Source organism: Balaenoptera musculus, chromosome 2 (genome assembly GCF_009873245.2).
Source record: "Balaenoptera musculus isolate JJ_BM4_2016_0621 chromosome 2, mBalMus1.pri.v3, whole genome shotgun sequence".
Taxonomy (NCBI): Eukaryota; Metazoa; Chordata; class Mammalia; order Artiodactyla; family Balaenopteridae; genus Balaenoptera; species Balaenoptera musculus.
Window position 1 is genome coordinate 101,157,902 of NC_045786.1, and position 23,063 is coordinate 101,180,964.

At 39.8% G+C, this 23,063-nt stretch overlaps 1 protein-coding gene across 1 annotated transcript; it reads left to right on the forward strand.

Moving 5' to 3' along the window:
- The first annotated feature begins 9,298 nt into the window (after positions 1-9,298).
- Positions 9,299-10,273, forward strand: LOC118889879 (olfactory receptor 49-like). Its single transcript, XM_036842026.1, is given in 1 exon segment — positions 9,299-10,273. A coding segment is annotated over 1 exon segment (975 nt).
- Positions 10,274-23,063: the final 12,790 nt, after the last annotated feature.

A 23,063-nucleotide genomic window follows, 5' to 3' on the forward strand; every position in this document is an offset into this window, starting at 1 on the left:
ATTTCACTGCATTTTGTGATTAAGCGGTTTTCTCTGTTTCCGTCTATTGATCTGTTAACTAAAATGTTGAAAACCTCTTACAAATTACTTATGCTATTACAGCAGAGTGCTCCAACCTACAGTAGGCAAGTGTCCTAATAAGAGATATCCCAGGAGATGACTCTCTGTCTCTCCCTAAAATCACTTCTAGCAGGCTGTGTTGACATTTCAGAGGTCAATTCTTGCAGAATTTTCTCAAAGCATGAGCTATATGGACTCATGTCAAAGATTTTATTTAACAACTCATTCATTTATGAGGGAAACCGGTAAGATATTACAACTAGCTTAAAGAAGCATTCAAAGAGCAATGACATTTATAGGGATACGAAATTCTGAAATGAATTTGCAAATACGTGCACACTGGGTCTATTACAGAAAATTGTCAGTCGCATTCTACTGAACACAATCCATGTGTTTTTCTACAGACGAGAATAATTTACATTATGATTAGTTTTCTACAATTTACAAAGTGCTAAAACATCTTAAAAACACTGGAAGGCTCAATAAAGATGTTTAAAAAAAAAAAACACTGGAAGGCAGAGATGACCTGAGTGAGTGAGTTAGGACACTCACTAATTTTGTAATCTTTTTTTTCCCATTTCAAAGTCCTTCATGATATTCACACTTTTATTGAGAAAGGATTAATAATCGAAATTATATTCATATTGCAAAATTTACTTAGAGCAATTTAATATATGTACTTCTACTCCTTTGTAAATTTTACATTAATATTTAATTCATTGATTTATAACACTATATGATGCCAGGTAAAGCAAATACTAATCTTAGTTCACAAACTCGTGTATACCAAATTTAATTTCCTTGCTATTCTTAAAACTCAGTTTAATTTCCGTAGACGCCCCATTAACCTGATGGTAGAAACTAAATCTCAAGTCAGTTCTGGGTTCTCCCACAAGCACACTTTTCTCCAGTGTTGTGTCTAAGTTCTGAGGAAGCTGGGAGGAGGCAAGGAGGCCTCCTTTGCCCACCGGTCCTCTGGATCCTCCCATCTTGACCCCGGTCATCAGTCCACAGGTAGCACGTACATTGCTCCTCATTTTCATCAATGAGGCCCTTGCAGGCTGGGCGGCTCTCCCTGCTCTCTCTGTGCCCCTTTCAGACACTCTAGCCTTTATTACTGCACCTCTCTGAGCTGTGGGAAACTCTTTGATGCTCTCAAACGTCCCACCTGCCTAGGAACTTTATGCAGCCACTTTTCCCCTAAGGTACGGTCACTGCCCTGGACCTTCCCAGAAAGCAAATTACAAGTGCTCTCTGTTCTCAGACCCACAACTCTGTGTGGGGTTCTGTCATCTCCCCCCCTTAGACTCAGCCTGGGGTTGGGAAAGGGCAGAGTACAGTCCCGGGGACCCAACAGTTCTGAGCTATCCTGTTTTCCTCTTCAAGTCTCCTCTTTCCCCTGTTATGCAGAATCTCAGGAAATAAGAAGCCTTGCCCTGACTCATCAGGTTTTTTCTAGGCCCTGAGTCCTAAACTTGAAAAGGCTTTATTCTGCCTTCTGCAATAACATTTTTTTCCCAGTTTCCTTACCCAAATGGGAGGAATAAGACAGCTCGGAGGGATAAGAAATACCCATAAAAAACAATGGTTAACAATTCAAAACTGTGATACCACCACATGGGTACTGTGCCAGATGTTTGAAAGACAAAGAAAAATATGATTCAATTTCTGATGTTAGGATTTGTCCAGGGTCACACAGCTAGTAGGGAAATACAGAGGAAAAACTCAACAGTGATAATATTGTATTTAGTGCAATATCAGAATTTATATTTATAGATGAGAGGAATGTGGTTGGGCTGGGGGTGGGTAGGAGAACTACTCAGAAAAGTTTTCTCATGGAAAACTCGATCTGATTTTTGCCAAAGTTAGAAAGGCATTTCAGGTAGAAAGAACAGCATATGTAAAGGTACAGAGGCCAGAGAGAACATGTTCTTTTCAAGAAGGACAGGCAGTTTGGTTGAAGACTAAGCTATGGAAAAAGAATCACGGAAGAAGAAACTGGAGCAGTAGGTGGGCCCAAGATCAAAAGGATGCTACACTAGAAAGCTTACATTTTACTCTGAAGGTTAATGAAGGCATCCAATGATTTTAGGCTGGAAAATATTATAACCTGTTTTGTGTTTTTAAAAGATCACTCTAGCAGAATGTGGGGAACTAAAGTGAGAAAGATATTAAAATCCAAGTAAGAGATAAAAGAACCCAAGCTAAAGCACTACCAGTGGGGATGGAAAAAACAGGAAATTTATTTGCAAGATATTTTTGAGGCAAAATTACAGAAGTTGGGGTAAGAGAGTAAAGGAGAGAAAGGAGTCCAGGAAAACTCCCCAGATTCTGGCTTGGGTGACCAAGGAAATGATGATACCATTCACATAAACAGGAATACACATGAAAAGGGCAAGTTTGGGCAGAAGTGGATTGGGGGAGAGAGGAGGATGATACATTCACATTTTTTCATTCATCTAAAAGATACATGGTGAGAAATCATGCTGTCAACCCTGCCCCTCTCTACCCCAAACCACCACCTGCAACAAGTATTGTTGTTTTATTGGTCTCTGGTATATTCTTCCAGTTAGTTTTATTTTTATCTTTATTTTATATTGGAGTATAGCTGATTTACAATGTTGTATTAGTTTCAGGTGTACAGCAAAGTGATTCAGTTATACATATACAAGTATCTATTCTTTTTCAAATTCTTTTCCCATTTAGGTTCCAGTCAGTTTTAACACATTGGCTTTAAGGAACCCAGGTAGAGCTCTTCAGTAAATAGTTGGATAGATGGTTCTGGAGTTCGAGAGAGATACCTGGGCTCATGAAAAATCAACTCAATACCAAAAAATCAAATAAGCCCATTAAAATATGGGCAAAGAAACTGGGTAGACGTTTTTCCAAAGAAGACATGCAAATGACCAACAGGTACATGAAAATATACTCAACATCACTAATCATCAGGGAAATGCAAATCAAAACCACCATGAGATGGCACCTCATACCTCACACCTGTTAAGATGGCTATTATTTTTAAAAAAAGAAAGAAAGAACAAGCGTTGGTAAGGATGTCAAGAAAAGGGAACCATTGGAACTTCCCTGGTGGTCCAGTGGTTAAGACTCCATACTCCTAATGCAGGGCGCCCGGGTTTGATCCCTGGTCAGGGAACTAGATCCCACATGCTGCAACTAAGAGTCTGCTTGCCACAACTAAAAAAAATCCCGCATGCCGCAATGAAGATTCTGCACGTGGCAACGGAGATCCCATGTGCCGCAACTAAGACCCAGCGCAGCCAAATAAATAAATGAATATTTTTTTTAAAAAGGGAACACTTGTACACTGTTGTTAGGAATGGAAATTGGTACAGCCATTATGAAAAACAGTGTGGAGGTTTCTTTAAAAATTAAAATAGAACTACCACATGATCCAGCCATCCCACTTCTGAGTAAATATCCAAAGGACACAAACAAAAAAATTTTTTTAACTGTTAGGACCTCCTTGTGGTCCTCAAAGACCTTTACTGGATGGTTCTTTCTAGAGAGGGAGCCACACACTGACAGGACTGTGGGCAGGCATTGCTTCCAGCTCCCCACACCTCGGGGGAACAAACTGTGGGCAAGACACTGACTGCCATGGTCCGTGATCACTTCTCCAGGGACGCATAGCTGAGCAGCTTCTCTATCAAGTCCAGTGGGCTAGCAGCATGCAGCGGCAGTAGTAGCCCTTAAGGCCCAGTGCATCCAGGGTGTCCCCTTATTTCAAAGAAATATCGGCAATCTGTGGTTTTTGCAGCATTACCCACAATAGCTAAGGAAACAACTTAAGTGTCTGTCACCAGATGAATGGATAAAGAAGATATGGTTTATATATATAAAATGTAAAAAAATTAATAAGCAGAAATCTCAGTTAAATAGAATTGAGACACCAGAAGGGGGAGTTCTCACGCCCTGAGACGATAGCAAAGCCCAACAGGAAGAAGAGAGACTCCCTTTCTTTCCTGGCAAGGACTCAGCCAATGAAAAGTCATGGACGCTTTGTTTACTATAGCCCTCCCAACTTCCTTTTCCTCTCTACAAAAGCATTTTCCTTCCCTTGTAGCGCAGAGATTTTCACATGGCTCACCATGGTTGCAACCCCAAGTTGCTGATCCCAAATAAACCCATCTTTGCTGGAAAAATATCTGACAGTCTATTTATCTCAGGTAAACAATACAATGGAATATTATTAAATCATAAAAAAAGAAGGAAATCTTGCCATTTGCAACAACATGGATGAAACTGGAGGGCATTATGCTCAGTGAAATAAGCCAGACAGAGAAAGACAAATACTGTATGGCATCACCTATACGTGGAATCTAAACAAACAAACAAATAAAAAGTCCAACTCATAGAAACAGAGAGAATGGTGGTTTCCAGGGCCTGGGAGGGTGGAAGAAATGGGTAGGTATTGGTCAAGGGTACAAACTCCTAACTATAAGATGAATAAGTTCTGGGAACCTAATGTACAGCACAGTGTTCATAGCTAGTAACATGGTATTTTATACTTGAAGTTTTCTAAGAGAGTAAATCTTAAGTATTCTCACCAAACATGCATACACAAAAATGGTAACTATGTGAGGTGATGTGTTAGTTAACTTCATTGTAGTGATCATTTCATGATGTACACAGTCATCACACTGTACACTTTAAATATATACCATTTTATTTGTCAATTATATCTCAATAAAGCTGGGGAAAAATATAATCCTAACCTTTTCATTTCCTTCCCTTATTTCCCTTTCCCCTAGGACCCCATCTTCTATCATCTCCTAGCCCCAGTGAGGTAGGGACCAGGGTAGGATTAGCCAAGGTTCTATATTACTTGTGATGGTTCCTTACATCCCTGTAATAATTGGACTGCCTAATATTAGACAGGAGTCCCAATTTCATAGGAATAATTAGATTTATTACTTTAACTAAAATTAACTGTTATTCTTGATCTGAACAAACAAGTGAAACTTTTGTTTGCAAAGCTGTAGTAAGTAACAGCCAAGAGAGTTGGGAAGAAGCTGAGTGAGGCTTGTTATACTAATTCTCCAGGGATCACAAGCACCATAAAACTTAGGAGAAGAGTAGATCCCTGAAGAAAACAAAGCTGCAATCCAAATCCCTCAGCCCTTATGTCACCTCCACAAAGAGATGTGTTTATTCCAGGAGTAGCTCATTCACTGTCTTACAGTGCCCCATTGTCCGCAGAAGAAATATCATCTCGCAGAAACTTGCCCAACGTGAGAATGTAATAAAAGTCTTTATCAGTTGAAATCACCCCCATTAGTTTAAAAGGAGGATGAAGGAAGATTCCACTAAATGATAACTGAACTCTTCCAAGGCTTCACCCAGGATGAGCTTGCTGAATGTGGAAAATTTCAAAACATTCTGGACTCATCAGATCCTGTGAGCTGAATGATGACAAAGTCCAAGGAAACCATTCTCCCATCTGGGAAACGCCAGCTGACCATTCAGGATACTTTGGAAAGGAATAGTTATTCTTAAAGAATAAGATCCGCATTTAGAGCCCATAGACAATATTGCAAGCTCAAGAAATACCCATGTGAACCAGGTATCTTCTGGAATCCTGTGAGTAGTGTGTTTGGAATGGCCTGATTGGGACTTCCCCAGAGGGCTGCTAGACACCTAACCCTGGGCCTCAGGGGTAATCTCCACCATGGCACTGCAGAGGATGGCAGAGCAGCAATGGCTTCCCCAAACCGTCCTCTTCCTGGCACTTGTCTTCGATAGTTTTTATAAGATGTGGCACATCGAGCACACACACTGGGTCTCATTTGAAACTTCAGCCCCACCATCCAGGTCAATGCTAGGCAAGTCAACGTTTATCCAGGCAGAACCATTAAGTTACTCACATTGAGGAGATCTGCCTGTCCCACCTTGTGCTCTGTGTAACTGTCCCCTTGGAAAACCCAAAGCTCTGGAGAGCATCAAGTTTGGGTGAAACTCTTAACGCTTTTCCTTAGAAGGAGAAGATCTCACCCACCTTCTAAGTGTGCTAGAACTATCCAGAAGGCAAGACGAACCTCCAGGGCATCCACAGAGACTTTCCCACTGGCCACTGCATGACTGACCCTTAAAACAATGAATGGGGCTTCCCTGGTGGCGCAGTGGTTGAGAATCCGCCTGCCAATGCAGGGGACACAGGTTCGAGCGCTGGTCCGGGAAGATCCCACATGCCGCGGAGCAACTAAGCCCGCACGCCACAGCTACTGAGCCCGTGCTCTAGGGCCCGCGAGCCACAACTACCGAAGCCCGTGCACCACAGCTGCTGAAGCCCACACGCCTAGAGCCCGTGCTCCGCAACAAGAGAAGCCACTGCAACGAGAAGCCTGCGCACCACAACGAAAAGTAGCCCCCGCTCGCCGCAGCTAGAGAAAGCCCGTGCGCAGCAACGAAGACCCAACGCAGCCAAAAATAAATAAATTAAATAAATAAACTTTTTAAAAAAACAAAAAAACAATGAATGGTGTGAGTGGATGCTGCAGCCATGCCCAGGCTCTCAGGCTGCCAGGCAAGTCTCCCCTTTCACTCACCAAGCCTGAAGGATAAAGGGAGAAATACCTGAATTCATTAAGTGGACCCCTTCCCTTTGTATCTGGAAGCCCCTCCCCCTGGCTGTTGACCTCCCATTTGATACAGGAAAAAAACAGAAGTTTATCAGCAGCCCTGTCTATGAGCTATACCCTTAGACTAATCACAATGTCTTTTCATGGTTTATCTGTGCTAAGCTCATGATTCAGTATGAACCCAGAGCTTTCTCCTCGCCTTCCACTCCCATCGAACTCTTCCTCAGCTTAGTCTCTATTCCCACTTCTCTTCCAATGTGTCCCACCAGGACTTCGCCTAAATGATACTCATTCTATTAGCTCCTGATGATGTGTCTGGGTATCACATTCATGTTGTGTCCTGCTTCTGTCCTGGAAAGAGCTGGGTAAGTTTCTTGGCTGCCTGGGCTCACCTTTGAACCAAATGATTGGGCTACAGAGAACTCTTTTTCAAATCGCTGAGTATCTAAGCAATATTGAGCCTTGAAATAACCCCTGGAGAATAGCCCTTAGTTACATCCTCAGAGGCTGATCAACTATTTTGTGTTCTTTAGTAACTGTCAACAAGTGTTATATACAATAGTAGTTTGTGGAATAACTTTGAATAGTGCAGCCTGTGCTGAAGAGAAGGCAAAACCATAAAAAAGAGAAAGTTTATACAGTTTACCATTTCATCTTCTCTACTAATATCCCCTAGCATCTCCTTCATCCCAGGTACCTAAACTGGGTCCCAATCTTATTCTCCAGTGACTGGTAAATGATTCTTGCTACAGTTCTGCCTGATCATTAAGGGAATAGTTGATAATGCTTAAGGAAGGAAACTTCCAGGGATGCGGACATTTAAAAAGAGATCTTTTTTAGGGTTTGGGGTTTTTTGTTGTTGTTCTTTTTGGGTTTGTTTGTTTGGGTTTTTTTTTTAATAAATTTGTTTATTTTTGTCTGCGGTGGGTCTTCGTTGCTGCACGTGGGCTTTCTCTAGTTGCGGCGAGAGGGGGATACCTTTCATTGCGGTGCGTGGGCTTCTCATTGCGGTGGCTTCTCTTATTGCAGAGCACCGGCTCTAGGCATGCGGGCTTCAATAGTTGTGGCTCGTGGGCTCTAGAGTGCAGGCTCAGTAGTTGTGGCGCACGGGCTTAGTTGCTGTGCGGCATGTGGGATCTCCCCCGACCGGGGATCGAACCTGTGTCCCCCTGCATTGGCAGGTGGATCCTTAACCACTGCGCCACCAGGGAAATCCTGTTTGTTTGGTTTTTTTTGGGGGGGAGGGTGTTTGCTTTTGTTTTTGTTTGCTGCTGGAAGCATTCTAGCAGACCCAAACAGACCTCTGTCCCTTTACTAGCTCAAACTCCAGACTGTCTCAAAGATGGAGAGTTTCCCCTTAGAGAATCTTTGTGGGGAGACATCTCCACGTTCTAATGAGGAAAAGCAAACCCTCTTCAGATGGGCCATTTTAACTGACTACTTGACATATTACTCTGCAAGGCTACTGTCCTCTAGGAAGTACTACATAAGCAACATGTCCTCAACTTATTCTGTGTCAGACAACACCAAATCCATCTCACAGACATTTGAGGTGTTATTCACTCATTCAGTAAACGTTTACGAAAGCTGATTATTTCAAGAAACTTGTTCTAAGCGCTATATAAAATGCAGAGATTAATAAAGACATCTTTGAGCAACAAATGAAAAACAACCATAAAATACAATAAAAGTTGAGTGATATATAATAAAACTATGAGAGATACAGAGACTCAGGCATTCAAAAGAGAAGGCTTCATGGAAATGACACCACTTATTGAGGAGAGACTTAAAGGATAAATAGGATTTGAAAAGGCTGATGATTCCAAGTTGAAAGAATGCCATGTGCTAAAACATAGGTGCATAAAATAGATAAAGAATAAAAAAAATCACAAAGGGTTTATTGTATCTTGAGCCCACGGGAGGATGTAATCAAAGGAGACCGTGGATATATCATATGAGGACGGATCATTAAGAATCTTAAATACCAAACTCCCACTAAGGAATTTTTATTTGTGCATACATTACTTGGATTTTTCTCTTTTTGATTGGTAAGATTGTGCTTTTCTCTCATAGATTTCCTCTTGCCTTTCTATTAATCCAAATACTAGTGAAAGGCGTCAAATTTTCAGGTAATATTGAATTAGCAATAGAGTGTCTATGCATTCTCAATCAGTTTACCTGAGGATATGGATCTCAATGTAGTGAATGGCTAAGTTAAGCAAAAAGGTTACCAGTCTCAAATACGAACTACTTATGGAGGAAGACCCATTATTAGAATAAAGATAAAAATGAAAGGTAGTGAAAGCAGGGTATAATGTTAGAGGCAAAGTAATTGTTGAGGAATCAGAAATAAAATTTTGGTTAACAAAAGTAAGCAAGAATAATTTTTGGTTTGGGGCCTTACTTAGGCCCCCCTGCAACACCACTCTCGCCTCTAACACACAGACATACCAGGGACCATACATGAGACAGATAGCCCCAAGGGAGCTCTGTAAAACAAAAATAAAGGAATCCTTCAACTCAAAATGCAACACTCACCACTTTTTCCCATCAATTCCAAACGTCTTCAGATCCCCAGAACATCACGACTCCTGGTGCACACCTCTGATGGGCCATCCCCCGCAGAGGTCAGAGGAGCCATGGGGAACCACACCACTGTCACCGAGTTTGTCCTCCTGGGGCTCTCAGGTGCCTGTGAGCTGCAGATGCTCATCTTCCTGGGGCTCCTCCTGACCTACCTCCTCACGCTACTGGGGAACCTCCTCGTGGTCCTCACCCTCATGGACAGGCGCCTCCACACCCCCAGGTACTACTTCCTCCGCAACTCTGCCATCCTGGAGATCTGGTTCACCTCGGTCATCTTCCCCAAGATGCTGTCCAACATCCTGACAAGATACAGGACCATCTCCCTGGCAGGTTGCTTTCTTCAGTTTTTCCTCTATTTCTTCCTGGGAACCACAGAATTCTACCTACTGGCAGTGATGTCCTTTGACAGGTATGTGGCCATATGAGAACCCTTGCGTTATGTCACCATCATGAGCAAAAGGGTCTGTGTCCAGCTAGTTCTTTGTTCATGGATGACAGGATTCCTTATCATCATCGTTCCAAGTTTCATTATATTTCAGCAGCCATTCTGTGGCCCCAATATCACTAATCATTTCTTCTGTGACAACTTTACACTCCTGGAACTCATATGTGTGGACACAAGTCTGATTGAGCTTCTGGGTTTTATTTTGGCCAACTTCAGCTTACTGGGCACTCCGTCTGTGAAGGCCACCTGCTATGGCCACATCCTCCATACCATCCTGCACAACCCCTCAGCCAAGGAGAGGCAGAAAGCCTTCTCAACCTGCTCCTCCCACATCACTGTTGTCTCTCTCTTCTATGGCAGCTGCATCTTCATGTATGTCCAGTCAGGCAAGGGTAGCCAGGGCGAGGACAGGAACAAGGTGGTGGCCTTGCTCAATACCATGGTGACTCCGATGCTCAACCCCTTCATCTACACCCTGAGGAACAAACAGGTGAAGCAGGTGTTTAGGGAGCAGGTGAACAAGCTCTTCTTACAAAGATGTACTGGACCTGAGAGGAGGGGAGGAAGTTACCTCCTTGCCTGAACCTCTGCAAATGCAGCTTCTGTCCTGATCTCCATGAACTATCCCCTCCTAGACAGTTTTCAGCATGTCCTCTAATCTACAGTGGTTTCTCACATGCATCATTATTGGCTCACGCAGTCTTCTCAGAGTACAGAAAGCTCAGCGTACCACAGCTACGTCTGGTATGTCTTAATGTTTCTGACCCTAGCCTATATCTGAGTTTCTTAATCTTGCCTCATTTTTAAGTTATAATTATAAACTTAGCATACCTTCTTCACTAGAATATTTCAAAATTGATAAAAAATATTCTCAGTAAGAATATATTCATGATAGGCTTCAGAAATATTATATATACAGAAAAATCAATGAGGTGGAATTGCCAAGAAATGTTGAACAAAAAAAGGATCAGGTATTAAAACACTAGCTTAAGAACAAACAAATACAACAGTGGAATTGGATACTCTAGAAAGATAATGCAGAGTAGACATAAAGATCTAGTAGATGATTAAAGTAGACTTTCTAATCAGTAAAGAAGGTCAAGTCAATAAATGATGCCAAGACTACTGGCTAACCACATTAGAAGACTTCCTTTAAAAAAGATTGGGGTCTAGTACGTAGTTGGTTATTTGGGTGGGGGAAAGGTTAGAGCAGAATATCGATTTAAATGTGATACATGCCTTAAATATTTATTTGAAATTAAAACCTAGAAACACATATGTACTCACTAGTCTATAAATATCCTTTTCTTTGAGAATGAATACAATGACTGTTGTAGTCTTTCTTGTTTAAACCACATTCATAATATGAAATTTCAAGATTGGTTTCAGCAGCACAAAAATTGTAAAGATGCTTAAGAAACTATCTGTGAGCAGAATTCCAGAATTTTCGCTTTTTGTCTGTCTTTTTCCAGTCTTCACATTCCTTGCCCACACCTCAGTCAACAATTTTTTTTTCAATAGTCAATTTTTTTTCAATAGATTCCAATATGGAATCTATTGAAAGGAACTGACTTCATTTTCATAGAACTAGCTTTGTTTTTATACTCGTATTTCATTGGCTTATCTTTATTTAGTTCAAATGTCATTACAGTAACAAGTCCAACTATTACATCAAGGTTTAGAAACAAACAACTGATTCTTGGTACAAGCCAACTGGTAGGAACAATAATATGCATGAGTACAACAGAAGCCTACTAGCTGCAAAGGTAGTAGCTGCAAGGCGTGCTGTGGACATCAACGATTTTTAGAAGCAGTATAGCACAAAGACTGAGAACAGCTACTAGAAACCTAGGTTCAGATCTCAGCTACCTATTAGCCATTTGATCTTGAGTAAGCAATATTTCTTTGTATCTCAGATATACATGGAGATAATAATAGTATCTATCGCATAGAAACCTTATAAATATCAATGTATTAGTATATGTTAGAATGCTTAGCACAGGGTTTGGTACAAAGTTAAGAACCATGTTAAGTGTCAGGTACTATGTTTTACTGAAGGAATAAGCTGAATAAATGAAGGTAAATGAAGAGATTACCTAGGACCTTGAAGAAAAAGTTGTTAGATTCTCACCTCATCTCTTAAACTGAAATTCAGGATGAATTAAGTAGATAGATATAAACCATGAAAAAGAAAATTTAGGTAAAAATTATTTTATTAAAGACATGTAGGGAGCTTTTTTGATGGAAGAAATATAAAAATAAGTTTACAAATTTGGCTATGTAAAAGTTTTAGACTTCTTTATATTAGGAAAAAAACCATAAATGCTGTAATGGCCATATGTACTTTCTATCTGCCTGCATCCATTTCCCATTCTTAAAGTAGTAGGTCCCTGATCTTTCTCAGTAAGGCCCTTCCCCCTCTCAGTTCGTGTAGCTGGGGTGGTGGTGACTTCATCCCTAACCAGTCAGAGCATGACCATGGTTATTGGCTCAGGAATGGCCATATCACTAAAATCAGGCCAGTGAAACCAAACAAGTCTCAATTCTGAGATACTTGTGGGAACTGGTGGAAGAGTCTCTCTGCTGGACTTGAGGTTGGGAGAAAGTAGGGGAAAAAGGAGAGAAGACACAAATTACCAATAAGGGGAATAAGAAAGTGGACACTACTATGAATTCTATAGGCATTAAAAAGTAATACTGGAACATTATGAACAACTTATGTTAATGTTTTTGACAACTTAGATGAAATGGATAAATTTCTTGAAAGACACAAGCTACCAAAGCTTACCCAAAATAAAATAGATAACTCTAGCAGTCCTATATCTTTTAAAGAAATTGCATTTGTAGTTAAAAACTTCCCCAAAAAGAAAAGTGCAGGCCCAGATGTCCTCATGGTTAACTCTACTAATTACTTTAAAAAGAGATAATACCAATGCTATAAAACTCTTTCAGAAAACAGAAGAGGAAGAAACACTTCCCAAATTAACCTATGAAGCCAGCATTATCCTGACCAAAATCAGACAAACATATTAACAAGAAAGAAGTTACAAATATCCCTCAGAACACAGATTTTAAAATTCTTAAAAAAACTTTAGCAAACTATTTCCAACAATATAGCAAAAAGGTAATACATCCTTGACCAAGTGGAGGTTATCCCACAATTACAAGATTGGTTCAACAACCAAAAGTCAATCATATGTAATTCACTACATTAACAGATAAAGGAGAAAAACCATATGATCATCTCAATAGATGCAGAAAAAGCATTTAACAAAAGTCAACCCCCATTCATGATTTAAAAAAGAAAACTGGATAGCAAACTAAGATAGAAGACATATCTTAGCAAACTAAGATAGAAGAGAATTTCCTCTAGCTGATAAAGGATACTTATGAAAAACCTACAGTAAAGTACTAAATGGTGAAAGACTGAATACTTTCCCCTAAGATTAAGAACAAGAACTTTACAACTTCTACTCAACATTGTACTATAGGATCCCAGCCAATGCAATAGGTAAGAGGAAGAAATAAAAGGCATGCAGACTTATCATGAAAGGATGCTAAATTTTGTCAACTGCTTTTTCCTGCATCTATTGAGATGGTCATGTGATTTTTAAAAATATTTATTTATTTATTTATTTATTTGGCTGCGCTGGGTCTTAGTTGCGGCACGTGGGATCTTCATTGCAGTGTGCAGGATTTTCGTTGCGGCATGCAGGATCTTTAGTTGCAGCACGTGGGATCTAGTTCCCTGACCAGGGATCGAACCCCGGCCCCCTGCATTGGGAGCACAGAGTCTTAACTGTTGGACCACCAGGGAAGTCCCGATCATTTGATTTTTATCCTTCATTTTGTTAATGTGATGTATCACATTTCTTGATTTGTGGATGTTGAACCATCTTGCATCCATGGAATAAATTCACTCGATCATGGTGTATGATCCTTTTAATGTACTGTTAAATGCAGTTTGCTAAACTTTTTTTTTTTTTAAGTTAGGTAGATTTTTTTTTTTTTTTTAATAAATTTTTTTATTTTTTTTTTTTATTTTTTTTTTTTTGGCTGTGTTGGGTCTTTGTTTCTGTGCGAGGGCTTTCTCCAGTTGCGGCGAATGAGGGCCACTCTTCATCACGGTGCACGGGCCTCTCACTGTCGCGGCCTCTCCTGTTGCGGAGCACAGGCTCCAGACGCGCAGGCTCAGTAGTTGTGGCTCACGGGCTTAGTTGCTCCGTGGCATGTGGGATCTTCCCAGACCAGGGCTCGAACCCGTGTCCCCTGCATTGGCAGGCAGATTCTCAACCACTGTGCCACCAGGGAAGCCCCTGCTAAACTTTTTTGAAGATTTTTGCATGTGTGTTCATCAGGGATATTAGGTATAACTTTTTTTCTTGTAGTGTCCTTGTCTGGCTTTGGTATCAGGGCCATACTAGCCTTACAAAAATGAGTTTGGCAGTATTTTCCCCTCTTTACTTTTTTGCAAGAGTTTAAGAAGGACTGGTATTAATTCTTTTTTATGTTTGGTAGAATTTACCAGTGAAGCCATCTAGTCCTGGATTTTCTTTCTTTTTTCCTTTTTTTTCTGGGGGGGGGGGGGGTTGATTACTGATTCAATCTCCTTACTAGTAATTGGTCTGTTCAGTTGATATAAAGGGAACCTACCTCTGCATAATAAGGGCCATATATGACAAGCCCACAGCTAACATTTTACTCAACGGTGAAAGCTTTTCCTCTAAGATTAGGAGCAAGGCAAGGATGCCCACTCTTTCCACTTTTATAGTACTCTTTCAACATAGTACTGAAAATCCTAGCCAGAGAAATTAGGCAAGAAAAAGAAATAAAAAGACTCCAAATCGCAAAGGAAGAAGTAAGGTTGTCTTTATTTGCTGATGACATATTATATATAGAAAACCCTAAAGACTCCTCTAAAAAACTGTTAGAACTAATAAATGAATTCAGTAAAGTTGCACAATGCAAAATCACCACACAAAAATAGGTTGCATTTCTATACACTAATAACAAACTATCAGAAAGAGAAATTGAGACAACAATCCTATTTACAATAGTATCAAAAATAATAAAATACTTAGGAATATATTTTACCAGGGAGGTAAAAGATCTGTACATTGAAAACTATAAGACATTAATGAAAGAAATTGAAGGGGACACAAATACATGGAAAGATATCCTGTGTTCATGGATTAGAAGAATTAATATTGTTAAAATGTCCATACTACCCAAAGCAATCTAAAAATTTAATGCAATCCTTATCAAAACAATCCTAAAATTTGTATGGACCCACAAAAGACCCTGAATAGCCACAGCAATCTTGAGAAAGAACAACAAAGCTGGAGACATCACATTTCCTGATTTCAAACTATATTACAAAGCTATAGTAATCAAAACAATATGGTATTGGCATAAAAACTCAGTGTAACAGAACAGAGAGCCCAGAAATAAACTTATGCATATATGGTCAATTAATTTTTAACAAAGAAGCCAAGAATATACAACGGGTAAAGGATAGTGTCTTCAACAGGTGTTGAGAAAACTGGATATCCACATGCCAAAGACTGAAACTGGACCCCTATCTTATACTACTCACAAAAAATCAACTCAAAATGGATTGAACATAGACCTGAGTCCTTAAAACTCCTAGAAGAAAACATAAGGAGTAAGATCCTTGACACTGGTCTTGGCCATGATTTTTGGATATGACACCAAAAGCAAAGGCAACAAAAGCAAAATAAACAAGTGAGACTACATCAAACTTAAAAGTGTCTGCATAGCAAATGAAACCATCAACAAAGTGAAAAGTCAACCTATGGAATGGGAGAAAGTATTTGCAAGCCATATATCTGATAAGGGGTTAATATCCAAAATATACAAGGAACACAAACACTCAATAGCAAAAAAAATAAACAACCCAATTTAAAAATGGGCAAAGAGCCCGAATAGACATTTTTCCAAAGAAGACATACAAATGGCCAACAGGCAAATGAAAAGGTGATTCACATCATTAAACCTCAGGGAAATGCAAATCAAAACCACAATGAGATATCACTTTACACCTGTTAAGATGCCTATTACTAAAAAGAAAAGAGATAACGAACGTGGACAAAGTTGTGGAGAAGAGAAAACCCTCATGAACTGTTGGTGGGAATGTAACTGGTACTATCACCATAGAAAACAGTATGGCGATTCCTTAAGAAATTAAAAATAGAAGTATCGTAAGATCCAGCAATCCCACTTCTGGATATACAACCAAAGGAAACAGAATCATTTTTTCAAAGAGTTATCTGTATTCCCATGTTCATTGCGGCATTACTCACAATAGCCAAGGTATGGAAATAACCTAAGAGTCCACTGACAGATAAATGAATAAAGAAAATGTGGTATATATAAATAATGGGATATCATTCATCCTGTAAAAAAAGAAGGAAATCCTGACATTTGTGACAGCATGGATGAACCTGGAGGGCATTATGCTAAGTAAAATAAGCCAGACAGAGAAAGACAAACACTGCACGATATCACTTATATGTGGAACAACAACAACAAAAAGTTGAACTAACAGAAACAGATAGTAGAAAAGTGGTTGCCAGGGGCTGGGGTGGAGAAAATAGGGAGAGGTTGGTAAAAGGGTACAAACTTTCAATTATAAGATGAATAAGGTATGAGGATCTAATGTGTAATGTGGTGAGTATAGTTGATAATGCTGTACTGTATAATTGAAAGTTGCTAAGTGAGTAGAACTTAAATGTTCTCACCAAAATAAAAAGGTAATTATGTAATGTGATGGATATGTTAATTAACTCTGGGGTTATCCTTTAACAATATATACATCTATCAAATCATCACATCGTACACTTTAAATACCTTACAATTTTATTTGTCAATTGTACCTCAATAAAAAGAAAAAAAGGGTACACAGTTTGGGGGGTGGGAGGAGGTAAAATTGTCTTTGTTTGCAAATGATATAATCATCTATGTAGAAAATCCTAAGGAATCTACCCAAAAATCTTCCCAGAATTAATGAATAAGTGTAGTAAGGTTGTAGAATACAAGATTCTTATAGAGAAGCCTATACGCTAACCTATATGCTAGCAATAAACAATCAGAAATTGAATTTTTTAAAAAAACATTTATAACAACACCAAAAAATATGGAATACTTAGGGGTGAATTTAACAAAAGATTTTTAAGACTTGAATATGCAAGTCTGAAAACAATAAAACTGTACTGAGAAAAAATAAAGACTTTAATAATAAAAGGAGAAATATATTGATGAATTGCAAGACACATTATTATCATGATGTCACTTCTCATAAATTGCTGGTGAAATCATAAATTGGTACAATTTCATATTATCTAATGAAGTTGAAGATCTGCATAACCCACAACCTACTAAAACCACTAAATCTAGCACGTGCCCTGGAGAAACTCTTGCATGTGTGTCCAAGAGACATGTTCAAAAACATTCATAGCCACACTGCTAGAAATTGGGGGGAAGAAACTGAAAACAATCCAAATGTCCCTCCACAAAGTAATGGAAAAAGCAATGTTACATAGTGGAATACTATATGGCAGTGAAAATGAATGAATGATAACCACATACTTTAACATGGATGACTGTCGGAAACATAATATTGCAGTAACAAAAGAATATACACAATTTGATGCCATTTATATAAAGTTCAAAAATGTGCAAAGATAAAAATATATTGTTTAGGAACATATACACATATAGTAAAACTATAAAGGAAAGCTAGGGAAAGATAAGCTCAAAAAATTCAGGACGCAGTTAGTTCAAGTGGGGAAAGAAGATGGAGTTGGAGAGGGTACATACAGACAATCAACAGTGTTGATGTCCTATTTCTTAAGCTGGGTGGTAGGTACATGTGTGTTCATTTTATGGTTGTCCTTTTATCTTACGTGTAGATTATAAATACACGTATTTATTTAATGTTTAATAAAAAATTTAAAATAAAATACAATTAAAATCCCCATGAGAAGCACTTCGAGCCAAAATTAATAATGGCACACAACCTGCTGAGAATTACATATAATTCTGCCAAAAGCTGGCTGAGGACTTCACACTAAAGGATGTGAGGATGACAGATAAGAGGAAAATGCAGGTATTTCATTTTGAGTAATGTATAGTTTATTTGGCGAGGGTGGAGGGGCAATAGGCCTTTATAATAAGTAGAGAGATTATAATATTTAAAAAGCACTTAGCAAGCATCATATCAGTTGAGCCTCAAACAGTTGTTTGAGATGCAGTACCTAATATTTTGATCTCCATTTTTCAACAGGGGAAGCTGAGAATCTCAGAGGTTAAGGGGACATGCCTAAGGTCACACCACTGCTGGTGAGAGGCAGGGTCAGAACGGGAATCCAGACCTTCCAGTTCCAGGCCGAGTGCACTTCCAGTGTACAGATCTGCTCACCTTGAGGACAGCGTGGAAGCATGTGGCAGGGAAAGAGCTGCCAGGGGGGATGTAGACTCAGAGAGGAAGAGAGGTGGGAAGACAGCTTTGGCCAACTTAACAGCTTTGCCTAGGACCAAGCCTGAATCAGGGGTCACACCACAGCAGGACAGAAATCTCCATTGGCTGTCTCAGTTCTCATCTCCAATCTTCTCATGCCCTCTCCACATTTCCATGCCTCTGCCAACTGGTTCCAGCATTCTCTGCCTCTGGGTTCCTCCCTACCTACCCCATTATGATGCTACCGACATCTTTCTTAAAAAGAGAATTTAGCCCTGTCCCAGCTTCTCCAGTCTTAAATTCCCACACGCTGCTCAACAAACAACATTCTTAGGATGTTGCCTTTTTATAGAGCAATAGGGACTATAAATGGTAATGTTCCTTCCCATTTTATTATTACACCACGCTGCAGACTTCTGGTCTCAGTGCCCAACTTACTTCCTTTAGCACTCTCCCTTTATCTTTCTCCAACATTGCATTAGATACTTGAGAGTTACACTATTTTAGGAATCTCAGAATATTCACATTGCAGATGTAAAGGGTCTAAGCCCTTCTATAGTAGAAGGTAAATTACAGATATGTGGTGTAAGCTAGATATAGTATCTAGCTTTGTTCAGACCACAAAACAAACTATTCCAAATTCCCTTGCTGTGAAATAAACTCATTCATTCATTCATTCAGCCATCCAGCCAGCCATCTATCTATTTGTAGCCAATATATCAACTGCTCCACAAACCCATGGAGATATGTGGCTACATGTGGTCATATTTTTTTATTTTTTCAGTTAATTATGCAAATCCCCATTTTCTGTATTGACATCAATTCTAGTATCTGTTATTGGGCCTACCTGTTTCTCTCCTAAAGGGTCCCTGAAATCCAGTCCTTACACAGAAAGGGGGTATAGCAGACAGGCTGGTCTCACACAAGCGCGTGTGTGCACGCACACACGTATCCACTCAGCCTTTCACCATTTCAACACACACCAGTGACTTCCAACATCGCCTTTCAAAGAGATTGGAAGGCTTTCTCTGGCCACAGGAGCTGCTCTGCCATGCTCACAGAACCAGGAGAAGCCACTCACCTACTCTCCTTTAGAGAGGATGACTTCAGAAGGAGTCTTCTGAAAGGAACGCCCTTTAGTGAGTCCATGGTCATTTCCCTTTCTAAAGGAAACTCCCAATCTGATTCCAAGGTGCCCATTGGTCCCTTTGTGGGAGAAGACATGGCATAGGGGCTGCCTTCAGTGATTCATGGAGACTTTCAAGTTTATAGCACCTCTGTCACTTTTGAAAAGGAACATATACATTTAACCTCTATCATTTTTTTCTTGAAAACAAATCTTAGTATCAACTTCTTCTCTCCATCTCCACTGCTCCCACCTGGTTCAGGTCTCCAGCATCTGTCGTGGATGACTTGTGATGGTCTCCTCACCCACATCCCTGAGCCCTCTTTTGCCCACCTCCAGCCCATCCTCCCACAGCAGCCAGAGTGATCTTTATCAAACATAAATGGGGTCAGGTCACTTCCCTAAAACTCATTAGTAGCTTCCCTTTAATCTTCAAATAAAACTCAAATGCCTTACCTTAACCCCCACTGTCCTTTGGTGATTTCAAGAGCATTTGATTTTCTAAGAGAGACCCAGTTGATTGCAAATTGCCTTGTCTGGCCCAGGTCTAGCTGTCCAGCAGCAGCTCCTGCCTTTGCCCTTCCTCCACCACCCTCCAAACACACTGACCTCCTTCTGGTACTGGGATATACCAGCTCTTCCCCAACATGGAGCCTTTGCCCTTGTTCTTTCCTCTGGAGAGTTGCTTTTCCCCCAGCCTTGACTGTGATGAGCTCAGTTCATTCACCAGGTGTCACCATAAATGTCACTCCCCAGAGAAGTCTTCCCTGACCATTCTATTTGCATAGATCCTCTTGCCCTCAATTTTTCTACCCCAACACCTATTTGTTACACTGACACACTTCAAATTTAAAATGAATCCTTCCTAGAACACTCCCTCTCACCATACACAAAAATAAACTCAAAAGGACTTAAACATAAAACATGACACCATAAAACTCCTAGCAGAGATCATAGGCAGAACGTCCTCTGACATAAATCATACCAATCTTTTCTTAGGTCAGTCTCCCAAGGCAATAGAAATAAAAACAAAAATGAACAAATGGGACCTAATCAAACTTAAAAGCTTTTGCACAGCAAAGGAAACAATAAACAAAATGAAAAGACAACCTACAGAATGGGAGAAAATATTTGCAAACGATGTGACTAACAAGGGTTTAATTTCCAAAATATACAAACAGCTCATACAACTCAACAACAAAAAACCCAATCAAAAAATGGGCAAAGACCTAAATAGACATTTCTCCAAAGAAGACATACAGATGACCAATAGGCACATGAAAAGATCTTCAACATTGCTAATTATTAGAGAAATGCAAATCAAAACTACAATGAGGTACTGCCTCACACCAGTCAGAACGGCCATCGTTTAAAACTCTACAAATAACAAATGCTGGAAAGGGTGTAGAGAAAAGGGAACCCTCCTACACTGTTGGTGGGAATGTAAGTTGGTACAGCCACTGTGGAAAATAGTATGGAGTTTCCTCAGAAAAGTAAAAATAGAGTTACCATATAATCCAGCAATCCCACTCAAGACAAAACTCTAATTCAAAAAGATACATGCACCCTTATGTTCATAGCAGCACCGTTCACAACAGCCAGGACATGGAAACAACGTAAATGTCCACTGACAGATGAATGGATAAAGAAGATGTGGTACATATATACAATGGAATACTACTCAGCCATAAAAAAGAATGAAATAATGCCATTTGCAGCAACATGGATGCAACTAGAGATCATCATACTAAGTGAAGTAACTCAGGAAGAGAAAGACAATACCATATGATATCACTTACCTGTGAAATCTAAAATATGACAAAAACAACCTATCTATGAAACAGAAACAGAATCACGGACATAGAGAACAGACTGATGGTTGTCAAGGGGAAAGGGGTTGGGGGAGGGATGGATTGGGAGGTTGGGCTTAGCAGATGTAAGCTTTTATATATAGAATGGATACACAACAAGGTCCTACTGTATAACACAGAGAACTATATTCAATATCCTATGATAAACCATAATGGAAAAAAATGTTTTTAAAAAGAATGTATATATATATATGTGTATGTATATATATATATATATATATATATATAAAACTGAATCACTTTGCTGTACAGCAGAAATTTAAATCAACTATCCTTCAATTTTAAAATATTGATCAAAAATAAATAAAATAAAGTAAAATGAAATGAATCCTTCCTTCCCCACTTCACTGTAAGCTTCTTGAAGACAAGGACTTGTTTTAGGTCTAACATATAGTTGGTACTCAGTAAATATTTAATGAATGGTGGAGCATCATGCTGTACATATATCCATTCATTCAATATTGTTATTTCATCATCCTCTTGCTGCCTACAGATAGGATAACAAGGTCCCCCTTCATCTGTATTTATCTGCCACTACCTACCTTGTCCCTTATGGTTCTCAAATCACATTACAAAGTTTTAACAATTGAGTGAAATCATTCTTCGCTTGTTCCCTGGAGAACAGAGTTGACTTAAAATTATACCTGAGCCTTAATCACCTGAACAACTTGGAGAGAAAAATCTCAAGTAAAGATCCTGCTAGCTCCTCAGTCTGGAAGGCTCTTTCCCTGCCAGAAGGCTGCTCCTTAGGAGGCTGAGGTAGGAGCCCAAGGAGTGCAGAGCGGCTCTCCTCCCTCCCTGTGTTGCTCACAATTGTCTGCCTTGGAGTAACGCTGGAGAGAGGGGGAAAGAGAGAATTGGCCATGGAGAAGGCACACTGAGGTGCTAATCCGGGTCCTCCTCCCGAACACAATCCTGAATCTTGACTCTGTGGATTACCTCCGGGTGAAACCTTCTCTTTGGGTGAAGAGTGCCTTCCTCCAGAGGGTGCATGGGATCCTCACTTCAAAATGCCCTGCCATCCTTAGAAATAGGCACTGTGCTCAGTGGTTTTACATGTGAACAAGACCATGCCTCTCAGTCAGTATTTGTCCCGCATTTTTCTTTTCTTTTTTAATAAATTTATTTATTTATTTATTTATTTTTGGCTGCATTGGGTCTTCGTTGCTGTGCGCAGGCTTTCTCTAGTTGCGGCGAGCAGGGGCTATTCTTCGTTGTGGTGAGCGGGCTTATTGCGGTGGCTTCTCTTGTTGCGGAGCACGGGCTCTAGGCACGTGGGCTTCAGTAGCTGTGGCTCGTGTCCCGCATTTTTCATGTAATCATTATGAAATATAATTCCCAACCTGTGGAGCTGAATACAATTCATAACCAAGATTATAAAATATTTTAAAAATATTTTCCAGTTGTCTGTTTATTCCTTCTAATCCTCCGTATCCTCTACTGTTTAGGTCATCTACCCCTTTGCTATCCAACTCACTGGAGGGAGAGGAAAGGAGTCAATGCTAGAGGAAGACATGAGGGTAGGTAGTTTCTAACTGAACTTCTGCAGACAGTACAAAACAGCATTAAAACGGTGATGCTGTGAATGCGGTTACGGAGCATTTCCTACAACGGCCCCTTAATCAATCACTCAACAATTATTTATTGAGTACCTGCCATATGCCTAACATTCAATCACTCGTTGGTTCAACAGAATTTTATGCTGCTGGGATCTGTGTTAGGGGCTAAAATGCAAAAATAAGTAAGATGTGGTCTCTACTCTCCAATAGCTCATTTCTGCAAAAAAAGACAAGACCACCAACTCATACAACTGAAGAATAATCTGAGTTAAATTATGTGTACTAGAAATGAATGTTCATGGAGCTCGGTGGACTGAAATTGTAAAGATGCAAAAAAC